Below are 13,064 nucleotides of genomic sequence, written 5' to 3' on the forward strand. Positions count from 1 at the left end.
GTGTGTGTGTGTGTGTGTTTGTGTATGTATGTGTGTGCGTTTATGTGTGTGTGTGTATGTATGTGTGTGTGTGTGTTTGTGTGTATGTATGTGTGTGTTTGTGTGTGTGTATGTATGTGTGTGTTTATGTGTGTGTGTTTGTGTGTGTATGTATGTGTGTGTTTGTGTGTATGTATGTGTGTGTGTTTGTGTGTGTTTGTGTATGTGTGTGTGTTTGTGTGTGTGTTTGTGTGTGTGTGTGTTTGTGTGTGTGTATACACAATTTCAAACCATTTGGAAATACAGATCTTGGGTTCTAGTTACCAGCCACTGGTCACAACCACTTGTCTTAAATGTTCGGTGAGGGTCATCTTACGATTTCTATACCCCTGAGATAAGTTCTCCTTTCTGTTTGATATAAGAGGAAAACAAGGAACTGGGTCAAAGTTGCACAGCCAGCAAACCCCATGTGATATTGTGTCTCTGTATTGCTAGAGACGAGGGGTGAGTTTTGAGCAGTACTCTTCTGCCCCCTAGGGACAGCAGGGCCACCTGGAGGTTAAGGAAGGGCATCGTCTGCTCTGGCAGTAGAGGCACTGACTGCAATGGCTTGAGATTACAGAGGTCCTTCGGGAGTCCTAGCTGAGGAACTCGGTGTGGTTCAGGCAAGCCAACCTAGAACTAGGTTTTGTTTTGGAACTAGGTTTTTTTCACATCCTTGAAATTGAGTCATTATGTACTTTGAACATGTGCATGGGCCCTTGAGGCCTTTGAGCCCTCCCTGCCACCCCCTAAGTACAGCTGTAGGCACTCACATACTGTGCTTGAACACATATACTACATGCAACACATGCACACATGTGCACACACACACACTCACACACATGCACACACACATACACACACACACACACACACACACACACACACACACACACACCCCGCAAAACATCTATTATTCAGCTCAAAGCTGGAAATTCCCAGCCATTCACTTGTGTGTTTTTCTGTGTGGCCTCGCCCATCTGGGGAATGCAGAAGTCGGGCACAGATCTAGGAGCAAAGGAGCTAAGGTGGAGGAGCCGAGGCTGGCTACTGCTGAGTCTCCCTGGGGAGAGGGAAAGGGGTTTACCTGTTGCAGTGGGCCCTAAAACTCTGGCCAAGTAAGAGGTAGAGGCAAAGGGTGAGGAGGAGGGGCTGTAGCTTAATGGTACAAATTCTAGGCCTGCGCTCCAGGGGCTGAGGGTAGGAGGTCTGATGGGTTTAGAGGTCTGCAAGCTTAGGAATTGTGGCTGCTCATCCGTGACTTACGGGAACAGTGTGGAGCTGGGCGTGGTGACACACACTGTGGCACTTGGAAAAGAGAGGGCAGACCATCAAGGTTTTGGTAGGTTGCTCTGCCTCTTTATTTCCGGTGGATTCCTTGCCGTGTAGGAAGAGGTCAGGGGAGACATCATCAAAGCCAGCCTGGGCCACACGAGGAGAGCTGGTCTCAAAAAAACAAACAACAACAACAACAAAACCCAAAAAACCAAGAAAACACAAACAAACAAAAAACCAAAGAACAAAAACCATCTCCCAGAGCCCCAAAGCCTAACGACATATGCCATAGGATTTGAACTCTGGAGAAAGGCTTGGCCACGTGCCAGCTCTGCAGGAGACTGGAACAAGTCACACATCTTCAGATCTCACATCGGGAATGAGTCAGTTGCTCTACCACTGAGCTATGCCCCTGAGCCTGAGTGCACATATCCTGGCAAACTTTATTGCCATGGTAAAGCTCACTGCCGGAAGAGCTTGGCACAGAGCCTGGTGCGAGGAAACTACGAAGAAAGAGTGTCTATTATCAGCACGATTGCACGGAGTTTTAGAATAACTGCCATTTCAAACTTGGAACTGGTGATGGGAACTGCTTTCGCTAAGTCAAGCTTGCAAACTGAAAGAGAAAATGAGAGGTCACGGAACTTTGAGGTCCCTGGGGAGCCTTCAACCGGGATCCAGGTTTCTTGACTCCCTTCCTCTTCCTGAACCCGTTGGAGATGTCATCCACGCCTCCATCATGTCCAGCCAGGGAACGGCCTGGGGCAACAAACTGGGGCGGTTCCCATTTGGATGTGGGAATCATGTGAGGAGGATGAAGGTCCATCTGAAAAACTCCCCTCACAGACGGAGAGCTGACTGCAGCTTTCATGGATGTGGGGAGGCAGCCTCTTGTCCTTCAGGAGCTGAGGATCTGTGCTCCTGATGAAAATGGGCAGGAAACGAAGGGGCAAGGGAGGCCCCAGAAGAGAGGGAAGTGAGATCACGGTCTGCCTTCCCTTGACACATTTTTGATAGGGACAGTGACTCCAAAACAATGTCCTTAGCATAGGAAACAAAGAGGGTGGTGATGACAAATAGCACCTGATGGATCCAGTGAGCCCAGGGAGATGGTTTAACTGCATAGGACAGGCTGCAACCCCCACTCCCAACCCCCACCTGTCACCCGGAGAGAACACAGGCCTATGGGGTCCCGTCTCAGTCACAGAAAGAATTTAGGAAATGAGTGTACACGGCCGACTTCCTGATTTTTAAATGCTGTCTCTAATTTTATTTTCAAAGATTTACTTATTTTTATTTTACGAGTATGAATGGGTATCTGCAGGCGTGTGACGGTGCCCATAGAGGCCGGGAGAGAGAGCATCAGATCCCCTGTGAGTTGCTTGATCTGGGTGCTGGCAAGAGCAGCAGGTGCTCTTAAAACTCTCTCCAGCCCCTCGCTGCCTCCAGTTTTAAAACTACAGTGTAAACACTGAATCTACGATGTTATTGATAGAAAGATGTTCTGACATTTAATAACCACAGAATACGTAATGCTAGCTACTCAAGATGTTGAGGCAGGAGGATTATAAAACCTGCCTGGTGGCTGGAGAGATGGCACAGTGGTTAAGAGCGCTGACTGCTCTTCCAGAGGTCCTGAGTTCAAATCCCATCAACCACATGGTGGCTCACAACCATCTGTAATGAGATCTGATACCCTCTTCTGGTGTATCTGAAGACAGCTACAGTGTACAGTGCACTTATATATTATAAATAAATAAATCTTAAAAAAAAAGATCCTGCCTGGACCAGACCAGTTACACCCACATGCATAGAGGCTCACCATTATACACAGAGGCAGCACTGAGCCAGGCCGGGGCCCAGTTCTCCTCATTCCCATCTGCAGTGCCTTCTGGGAAATCCCTGCCCATGGTGCATGATGAGTTAGACACAGGGTGTCAGAACTTCCCCTCACCTGTTCCATTCCTCATGCTCCCTCCTCCCCCCCAAAACCCCAGCCTAAGGCCTACCCCAGAGAAAAGTTCCCTTATTTGATCCACAAGACTTTAAAATTTTATTAGTAAAATACAAAATGGCACAGACATTGGTAATGATGCTTGAAAAACCAACTCCTTCCAAAGTCCTCCTCAGATTGTTTTGGCCCACGAGGCGCGGGAACCAACAAAGTCCAACCATGGGTGTCCCAACCCTTGAAGGCTCCCCACCGAAGGAACCAGGATATAGTGCACTCGGGCTGCTGCTCCTCAGGCCTACAACTAGTACTCTGGAGCCAGACCAGAGCCTCCCACAAGCTTCCCAAGAGAAGGGTCGCCAAGGGGCTGGCTTCCTCACTCTGGGACAGAGCCACCTGTTCTGAGCTTCCACCTATCAAGGAGTGAGTCACTGGCTGGGTGAAGCCCGCCCCTGGGAGGCTCCAAAGGTGACGGTTGGAGCTATTCAGAGCAGGGTGGGGAAAGCTGCAACGGAGGGCCCTCCCCCCAGGGGCGTGGTCTGCCGGTACAGCTCCCGCTGGGGCGCTGGGGCGCTGGGGCGCTGGGGCGCTGCTCTCTGCTTCAGTAGACACTTTGTGCCCAGGGCAGAGTCCCTTCCAGAACACGTCACAGGGCTCTTGGAGAATGTTATGGGAGTTCTGGCCCTGCCTGAAGTGAGGCGAAGGTGAGACCTTGGCAGGAACTGCGCTCTCAGATGTAGGAAAGGACCCTGGCAGCTTCTGAATGATCTGGGCTGTGCAAGTACACACATGCACAAGTCCCTAAGCTGAAATTGGGTGTGTGGCCACTCCAGGGGTTTGCCCTGGATCCTTGGCCTCCCAGGGACTTGTCATAATCTTCCTTCTGTGGCTTGTTCTTCAGGCAGGGCAGACCTGTGACTGTCACCTTGGTGCACAGGGGAGGGGTGCCAGTGAGAACACAGTGGAGCCTTCTGAGTTGGCCTCTCTTCCTGCAGGTCCCCAGCTCAGCCTCCATTTGGGGGCCCATGGGGTAGGATCTGCACTCTCAAGTCATCCCTTGCCAGCCCTCAGAATCACAGCATACAAAAGTGTCAGTCCAGTGGAATGGCAGTGACTATTCATGTTGATAAGGGCTGGGGGGGGGGGTGGCATCCAGGGATGGGGACAAAGATCTCAGAGAAAGTGATGATGTCAGGGCCATGGGTTTTTGCCAGCTCTGGGCCGAGTCTCTTTTCCTTTACAGGTGGGGCACTTTGTTGTGCTGGCAGCGGAGTGGGGACCAGAGCCTTCCTTCAGAGGCAGCATGCCTTCACGGCACATCAAAGTCTGGGGAGGAACACTTTAAACCCTCACAGAAGCTCATCTCCCGTCCCAGAGAGCTCCAGAAAACACAGCATTAACCTCATGCAAGCAAAGACAGAACGAGTTGTTGGTGGTGATGGTGGTGATGGCTCTGTACACGGGAGAGAGAGACCGGGATAGATAGCACCGCAGCTGGCCGGGGAGGAGACAGGGCTGGCGACTGCAGCAAAGCCAGGAGACACGAGGAGGTCAGGGGACAGGCAGAGAGGCCTGGCCTGCTGCTTGTAAGATGGGTGGACCACGGTGCGCACGGGAAACGGGTGTCTCAGGGGCTGGGAATCCAATAAATAATTGCTCATAGAGTTTGGGATGTCAAGGGCCCCTCTAACCAGCCAGCAGCAGAGGATTCTTTCAAATATGGGGGAGCTGGAAGGCCACCTGCTCTGTCTGTCTCTGATAAGTGAATAATGGTCTAGGGTGGCCTCCAGGGCCACTCCTCGGGGGTTGGAGCACATGGCCCCTGGAGGATCCAGCTTCTGCATTCCCATTCTCCCAGCGTGGATGAAGGTGGGTATGAGGATGGGGGTCCCCAGACAGCTGTCTGAATCACACTCTGGACACGGGCAGGCAAGCAGGCAGCTCACACCGGCACCAGGACGTACGAGTTACTGCCACAGCTACGGGGGACGTAGCGGAGGCCTTCCACCATCTCCCCTGCCATTTTGCGGGGACAGCCCTGGAGGCTCTGGTAGGCAAACATGGCCACCCCCAGACAGAAGAGTAGACCAAGAAAGGCCAGTAACCCCACTGCCTGCCTCCGGGTGGCTGCCTGGGAGTCAGGGACAGGAGTGATAAACACACTCAGTTTCTGGGGATCTGCAGTGGCATGAATGGGTTCCTCTACCTTAGGAGCCTGGCTGCCCGAGGCCACCAGCTCTGGGCTGGGGGTCTTTTCAGAGGAGGTGGGAGCCACTGAGGGATGGACTGTGCTGCCAGGTCCTCTGTCTTGGAAAATATCAGTATGAACTGGGTTTGTCTCCTCAGGCCCTGGAGATTTCTCTGGAGTGGAGTCCTGCTCCTGGACCCATGGGGGCTGGCCTTCAGACCCAACATTCTGCTTGGGGCTTGAAGTGGTGGACACTTGAGTAGACAGGGCTATAGTGGGGGGGGATTCAGTAGCTTTTTCCTCGGCCCAGAGGCTAGATCCAGATTGGTAGACAGCAGAACTCGGCCAAATGGTGGTAGAGACAGCAGCCACCTCAGAAATTCCAGTGCTCTGAGGCTTGGCGGCAAGCCCTGCATCCTGAGCTTTGGAAGTTGAGGGAAACGATCCAGTCACTGCTGCTGGTGGCTCTTGGGAAGTCCCCATGGGCCTTCGGGCCTCCTGGGAAATAGCAGTCGGTTCCAAAGTAAGGTCTTCCACTGTGGCTGACTCAGGCTTTGCCAGGGCAGTTGGGGACAGTCCCCTGGTGGCCGAGGTGATCCTAGGTGTCACATTGTCCACACGCTTCTCAAACTTGCCACCATTTCTAGTCAGGGCAGCGGTCTGGTGGTCCAGGTGCTTCATGGCGTCTTGGACCCATTTCTCCTTTGGGTCAGCACAGAAGTGTCTGTGCTGTCTCGTCTCCAGGCTATAAGGAAGACAAGGGTCTGGTGATGCCCAGATTCTAGACAGCCAGGCTGCTGTGGTGTGGGGGGCTCCTTGCACGCTCTTCAGGAAAGCTGGCCTGGCTTGCTAGCATGAGGTTTTGGGTCACTCCATCCCCTGTCTCCTAGTCCTCGGCTGAGACACAAATACCTGTTGTCTGGAGGGAACCCTCCACCTCAGATGAACTGTGGCATTCAGCCTGAGGTGCTTCCCCTTTCAAAACCAGGAAAGTCCCAGGCCAAAGAAAAAAAAGGGGGGGGGGTAAACTATCTAGAGAACGGGTGTTGTGAGATTTAGAAATAACCACAGTGTTAACCACATCACTGCTATCAAGGTAAGGGGGTGCTCTGGGCTCTGACCTCCTGGGGATGCCACAGGCGTTCTCTGATACCAGATATGTGGCAAGATGGGTTTTCTCGATCTGGAAAGATCCTGTGCATAAGATCCCGGTCCCATGGTGACAGCTGCCCTCTGGATCCCGACCTCCTCCTCTAGGGTTTGTCCTTTAGCTAAAGTATCTTCTCAGAGCCAAAGTCAAGCAGTATCCTCACTGGGATCTTGAGTGTGGTTTCTGTCTAGAGCCTTCCCGTGAGGCTGGGCATGACTGCTTTGCCCCAACAGCAGCTCAGAGCTGACCAGAGCCTACATTCCGTGCCTACGGCCTCTGTGGCTCACACATTCAGCTAACTCCACTACATTAACCCCATTGAACAGGTGGGAAAAATGAGGTTGACAGATGAAGTGCGACCAACTGGGGTATGCCGGGGTGCTGTGGCACCCCCAAAGGTCCCAAGTCCCTCTTCTACTTTCTCTAGAAGAGAGAGGCAAGTGTTTGGGGGTATCTGGAAGGAGCAATCCTTGCTTCTGGGGAAGCAGAGCCAGCAGGAATGCAATATGAACCTCACTCCTTGGGGGAGCTCTCTAGGAGACAGGAAAAGCTGGACTTCCTCCAGCAGAGCCCGAGTTAAAAGGGACACTGATCATTTCCTGCCTGACTGAGGCTGCTCAAGGGACCACCATCAATGCCGGGGAAGGCAGAAAATGACTGACTGGGCCTGTTTCCTCCCCAGAGGCCTGGAGGGCCCTGCTCTTCTGTCAGCTTGGTGACAAGAAGTTAACTTCTAAGTGTTTAGCCAACCGTTTTAGCTCCTCCATCTCCTCTCAGCCTCCTGCTAATCCATCTCCTGCTGGAGTCTGGATCCTGCTCTGATGGGCCACTTCCCTCAGCCTCCCCACGGATCTAGTGGGCTGAGGGGAGGCTCCATCCTGGGTGCTGCCTTGGACCACAGTGGGCCATCCAGGACATCCAGAAATCCGTTTCCTACCTCTGTGGTTTGCCACTGATCTTAAGGTCAGCGAGGGAGCCTGTGGGCCTGGAACAAGGGGGCACTTGCTAAGGCCTTTGTCGGGAAGCCCAGGGAGAGGTGGGGGGAGGGGGCGGGATGTCCCGGGGCCTCCGGAGGTCAGGAGTGATACCTACATGATGGCGCGCTTGCCGCAGGACTCCTGGTTCAGTTGATAGTGGATGAGCAAGGTCACCGGGATTGGCGAGGTCATCTTGTGGCACGTGATGTTGCATTTCGTCATGCCGAGGTGCTGACCTGAGTCCAGAGAGGCCCCCCAGTCAGTAGGACCCTTGGGCATCTGGTGTCCCATCCCCATTTCAGCTTCTCCCAGCTACACTCCCAAGACAGAGTCCACCTCTGACCCAACCCTTGATAACCTGACAGACAGCAAGAGTCTCAGCTCCTGGGGTTGTTTTTGGACCAATGAGAATTAATATTTATTCATAAATCTCCTTTTGCCTGATATCCAGGAAGCATTTAGTTTTGTTATCATTATTATTATTTTTAAGACAAGGTCTCTATTGTAGCTCTGGCTATCCTGGAACTCATTAAATAGACCAGACTAGCCTTGAACTCACTAAGACCTACTTGCTTCTGCCTCCCAAGTGCTGGGATTAAAAGTGTGGGCCACAACTCTCAGCCCAGAAGCATTTAGTTTTTAAAGTGAAGTCATAGCAGGGGAGAGGGATCTAAGGGAGACACAGATCAGTCACCTGGCCTAAACGTGATGAAGTGGCCCTACTCTTCAGGCCCCGCCTCACCCGGCTGGCCTTGCCTGCCCTGCTCATCCTGTCTTTGGCACGATTAAGTCAAGCGCTCGGCAATCACCCTACACATGCATCCTCCACACACATGATCAGGTCCATGGAACAGGTAAGGTCCTGTGTTGAATAGGAGAGTTCTTCCTGGGAAATGTATGAGTATCTGCTGAACAGGTTGCCCTGTGCTCTGCAGAATGAGTTTGGGCTAAGGAGTTCAGGAGAAAAGGTAGGGACAAAGTAGTGGGTAAGGACATGACACAGCTATGAAGCAAAAGCCCCTGGGCAGGGATTTCTGCGAGTGGATAATCCCAGGCATCTGATGTGAACATTTAACATTCTTTGCGTTCTATTTCTGTCAATCTGCTTGGTCGCAACCCTCCCAATGCCACCACTTTTGTTTGATACAGCTCCTCTCCTCAAAAATTTTTGAGCTGTATCAAAAATAAAATTATTTTTCGTTGCTACTTCACGACTGTAATTTTGCTGCTGTTATGAATCGTAGTGTACGAATCTGATATGCACCTCCCCTTCCTAAGTCCCTGGTCACAGTAGCCCGGTGGCCACTCCTGCATGGGTCTGGCAGATGTCTTCCTGGAGAAATCTTGGGATGATCTGAGATAGGAGGCTGTGTGGCAGGGAAGACCCCCAGCTAGGATAGAGAAGACCACTACTGCCTGCAGACTGCGAGGGCCACAGAGCCAACTTACGCTGTGAGCCACAAAGCCCTTGGCTGGGATCAGAGCTTGGTTCTACCAGGATGGCTGTGTCACCAGTTGGGGGAGGGCTTTCCCTTCTTCAGACCTAGGCTCTCATTTGTAGAAAGGGAGGCAGCACTTGTGTGCAGCCAGCCACCTACTGTCCGCTAAATGAGTTGGGAAGTTAGAGGGGCATTGTGTCTGCTCACACCACTGGGGGTCTCAGCTTTGGCTGCAACCTGGGCACTCAGTAAATACTCAGAAAAGAAGCAATATTTTAACCTATTTTAATCTACTTGTCCCTCCTTTAGATATATCCACCCACCCTTCTATCTACGAATGCATTTATTTATCCATCTGTCCATCAGACCATCCGCCCATCTGCCCATCTATCCATCTTTCTATCCTACTTACCCCCTTCCTCCTAGCTGCCTTCTTCTTGTTCCTACTCATCCTTTCCCATCCATCTACCCACCCTACTCACCCGCCTATCCGTCTGTTACGCTTTCAAAATCTCACCCACCCATCAATTTTTCACCCATTGCTTGTTACTAATCCACTCACCAGTCATCCGTAATCCATCCATCCAGTCACCCATACACCCATGCATGCACACATCCATCCATCCATCCATAATCCATTCATGCATCCATGCATGCATCTGTCCAGTCATCCATCCATACATCCATACATCCATCCATGCATACATGGAACCATCCATAATCCATCCATCCAGTCATCCATGCATCCATTCAGTCATCCATCCATCCAAGTCATGCATGCATCTATCCACCCACCCATCCATCCATCCACCCACCCATACAACCACGCATCCACTTCCCAAGTCAGCCAGCACTGGCTTGCGTTACGTCTAAGTCTGTACACAGCTCTTTAACTCTGAGCACTTCCTCCTGCAGGTGCTGCCCGTTTGGAATGATCACTGTTTACTTAGGCAGCAAGGGCTGGCTCCTCCCTCTTGCCAAGCCCTGAGCTGGGTGCTGTGGGGCATGTGGGGTAGTGGGGGGAGGTGAGGTGGTAGGGGTGTCGTGGAATGGGAGTGGGGGTGTGAATGAGATCTGTCTCTGCCTTCAGAAGGGTCTTGGGTCTACAGGCAGGTAAGATACAGATGAGGAGGAGGAGGATGTTGAGGACCTGCTGTGTTTCAGATCCTGTGGGCAGCACACACACATCTGCTTTTATTAACTCCCAATCCCCGCAAAGGGCACACTGTTATCCTCTTCTTACAGATGGATGCAGAAACTGACGATCAGAGGGTCCAGACGCTTGCCACTGTAAGCACAGTCTACTGTCCGTGGCAGAGCTGGTTTTCTTCCTAGATGCTACGGTTGCATAATCCTGGCAAAGCCCCTCATTCTGGCCGTTCACAAACACCCTAGGACTTACAGGAATTTGAGATAACTTTCAAATGTAAGGAGTAATCAGGGGAGGCTTCTTGGAAGAAGTATGCTCCTTCTGATTGTCCCTTAAGGACTGCTAAGACACATTGGACCCTGGGGCGGCTTTTCTCAATGGCCGTACTGTTCACAGTTTGGACCTGCTTAACTTTTTGTCCTGGGGGCTGATGCTGTGCACTCTGGAAATATCGGGATTTTCGTAATAATTAAAAATGTCTGTGGAAATTGCCAAATATCCCTTGGGCGGGCCATCAGCCTTTAGAGAGCTCATCTATTCCTTCTTCCCACAGATAATGTCAACATTTCCTATAGGCCCCTCCCGGGAGGCTGAGACCAGTAGGAGAGCTACATGGAAAGACCCCGTCTCAAAAAAACAAAACAAGAACCAAGCAAACAACACAAGTTAACCCTCCCCCTTCCTGTGCTTTTTCCTTCTAATAGACCAAATGGCTCACTGGCTTATTTTTGTGTACTGCAGCCAAATTTCAGCACCCCGAGAGATGGGCTGCACGGACCCTTTATTCACTGCTGTGGTCCTAGCACCCAGAAATGAGCTTGTCACACAGCAGGTGTCTGGCTTACATTTGCCAAATGAATGGAAGTGCTTAACGGCATATAAAACCTCGACCAACAGAGAAGGGCGGAGTGGGGGGAGCTTTTAATAAAATACACAGGGCCCTCGATCTGGCACTGGAGCTGTCCGCCTCCGACCCCCTCAGCCCCCACTGAGGATGGGGGAAGCAGGCTGTAACAGCTGAAAACAGATCTTTTTTTTTTTTTCTTTTCTCTTTCTTGCTGAGACTTGAGTGGGAGTGAATGCGTCAGTGCTGGAGAGCCTTCTCTGCTCTAACTTGCATTTGCAGGTTTGTTACATAAAGCACTGAGCGATTGCCTGACACAGCCCTGCAGACCCACATTTGGGGACTGACGCAGATGCCCTGCATCAGCCACGCACCAGCCTGCAGCAGCCCTAAAGCCTGAGACCCCCTGCTGGGGAGCTCTAAGGCAAACCTAGCTGAATACCTCATTCAAGGGGAGGAGAAACTGAGGTTCACTGGGGTTGCATCATGCTCACCGTCTCCTAGCAGAGCCAGCAACCATGATTAGGGTCCCCAGACTTCAAACATTCTGGGTTTCCTTTCCAGCCTAGCCTAGGATTTCCCTATAAGCTTAGTGAAAGTGATATGTACCGGCCATGACCACATGCACTTTCCAAAATGCCTCCCTAGACACTGGAGCCTTCTCACCAGTGGGGCAATGAATGGTACAGCAGTTGAGCCCAGAGAAGTCAAGACCCAGCTCCAGGACACACAGGGAGGTGATGGTCAAGCAACCTCCATCTGATTTCCACTTCCCAGTGCTCACTGTCTCCAAATAGCTCAGACACCATAAAGCCAGGCACAGTTTTAGCCTACCGCCCCCACTCCCACCCACTCACCCACCCAGCTCCCCGTGGCACTGGTGATTTAGTTCCATGGAGATATCCCGGAAGCTGGGGGTTGGCTATTATTCTTTTCAGTTTCACTGTGCACCCTAAGGCAGAGTGCCACCTTCTCTGAGCATAGACCTGCCAAATAGCCCTGCTAAATTAGCCTTGGCCCTCCCTGAGGATAGAGTTCTAGAGGATAACGGGGGGGGGGGGGGGTGGGGTGGTCAACAGAGACGGTGGGCAAGGCTGTTAGTCTCTCCTCCATTAAGTCCCGTGGGCCTCACTCTCTCCTGCCCTGCGCTGAGCTGGCTGAGCATCCTCAGACAGATCTCTATCTCTGGGTCTCTATGTCCCTAGGAATGTCTACACCTTGTGCTCCCAGGTAGTGGATTCCAGGAAGCAAGTCTGTGGAGACAAAATATTTTCTAAGCTGGGTTTGGAGGAAGTGGCCAGGATGATGGGGGAGACACAGGCAGAGAGACGACAAGCTGCACGCCAGTACAAGACACAAGCCCTATCGGTGAGCTGCAGTGACCTTGACCTTTAACTATTCCTGGGGGCCTTGTACAACAGGGCAGGGGAAGTCCTAACTATTCCCTGGCCCCGTGCGTGCCAAGGCTTATACAGGTTATAGTTTACCTCAGTAGGAAGAACCAGCTCTTGTCCATCAGCCAGGAGCCTGCTTAGGTTTTTCCCAGCCTTCATTCTCCTCCCTGCACACCTTGTGCTTCCCACAGATCCTCCGAGGTGTCTCCCCAACTCCCAGCCCAGTAGCCACTGGGATGACTGGGACTAGCAGGGGCCTATTTTCCCCAGGGAAATGCAGTCTGCACCCCAACATACTCTTCCTTTCTTCCCCAGGTAGGGTCGGGACCCACTCACCCGCCAGCAGAGTACACAGATGAAAGAACGCGGCCAGGCGCAGCAGCCACGCGAGCTGTGAGGGAGCCATGGCTGGATGGCTGGAGTGCAGGAATTCGGCGGGCCAGGAGACTGAGCAGTGTCGCAGCTCGGAGTAGTCGCTCGCCGATAGCCTGGTTGCTTTTTATAGTGGGCTGGCAGCCTCCGCCCCCGGCGCCCGCAGTAGGAGGCGGTGGGAGGGGAGAGGAAGAGCCTGTAGCTGAGGCTGGATTCCTCCCAGGTTGCCAGGGAACCAGTTGCACTCCAGCGCTGGGCTCCGCTGCGGGAGCGGCGCGGTGGGAACCTGGTGGGAAGCAGGGT

At 52.3% G+C, this 13,064-nt stretch overlaps 1 protein-coding gene across 1 annotated transcript; it reads right to left on the bottom strand.

Annotated features, from left to right (window-relative positions):
* Positions 1 to 3,333: 3,333 nt before the first annotated feature.
* On the bottom strand, positions 3,334 to 12,815 carry Cx3cl1 (C-X3-C motif chemokine ligand 1). Its single transcript, NM_134455.2, is given in 3 exon segments — positions 3,334 to 6,180; positions 7,678 to 7,798; positions 12,726 to 12,815. Coding segments are annotated over 3 exon segments (1,182 nt in total). The 5' UTR covers positions 12,796 to 12,815; the 3' UTR covers positions 3,334 to 5,189.
* Between the last annotated feature and the right edge of the window lie 249 nt (positions 12,816 to 13,064).

The sequence above is a fragment of the Rattus norvegicus genome, chromosome 19, assembly GCF_021556685.1.
Source record: "Rattus norvegicus strain SHRSP/BbbUtx chromosome 19, alternate assembly SHRSP_T2T, whole genome shotgun sequence".
NCBI classification, from domain to species: domain Eukaryota; kingdom Metazoa; phylum Chordata; class Mammalia; order Rodentia; family Muridae; genus Rattus; species Rattus norvegicus.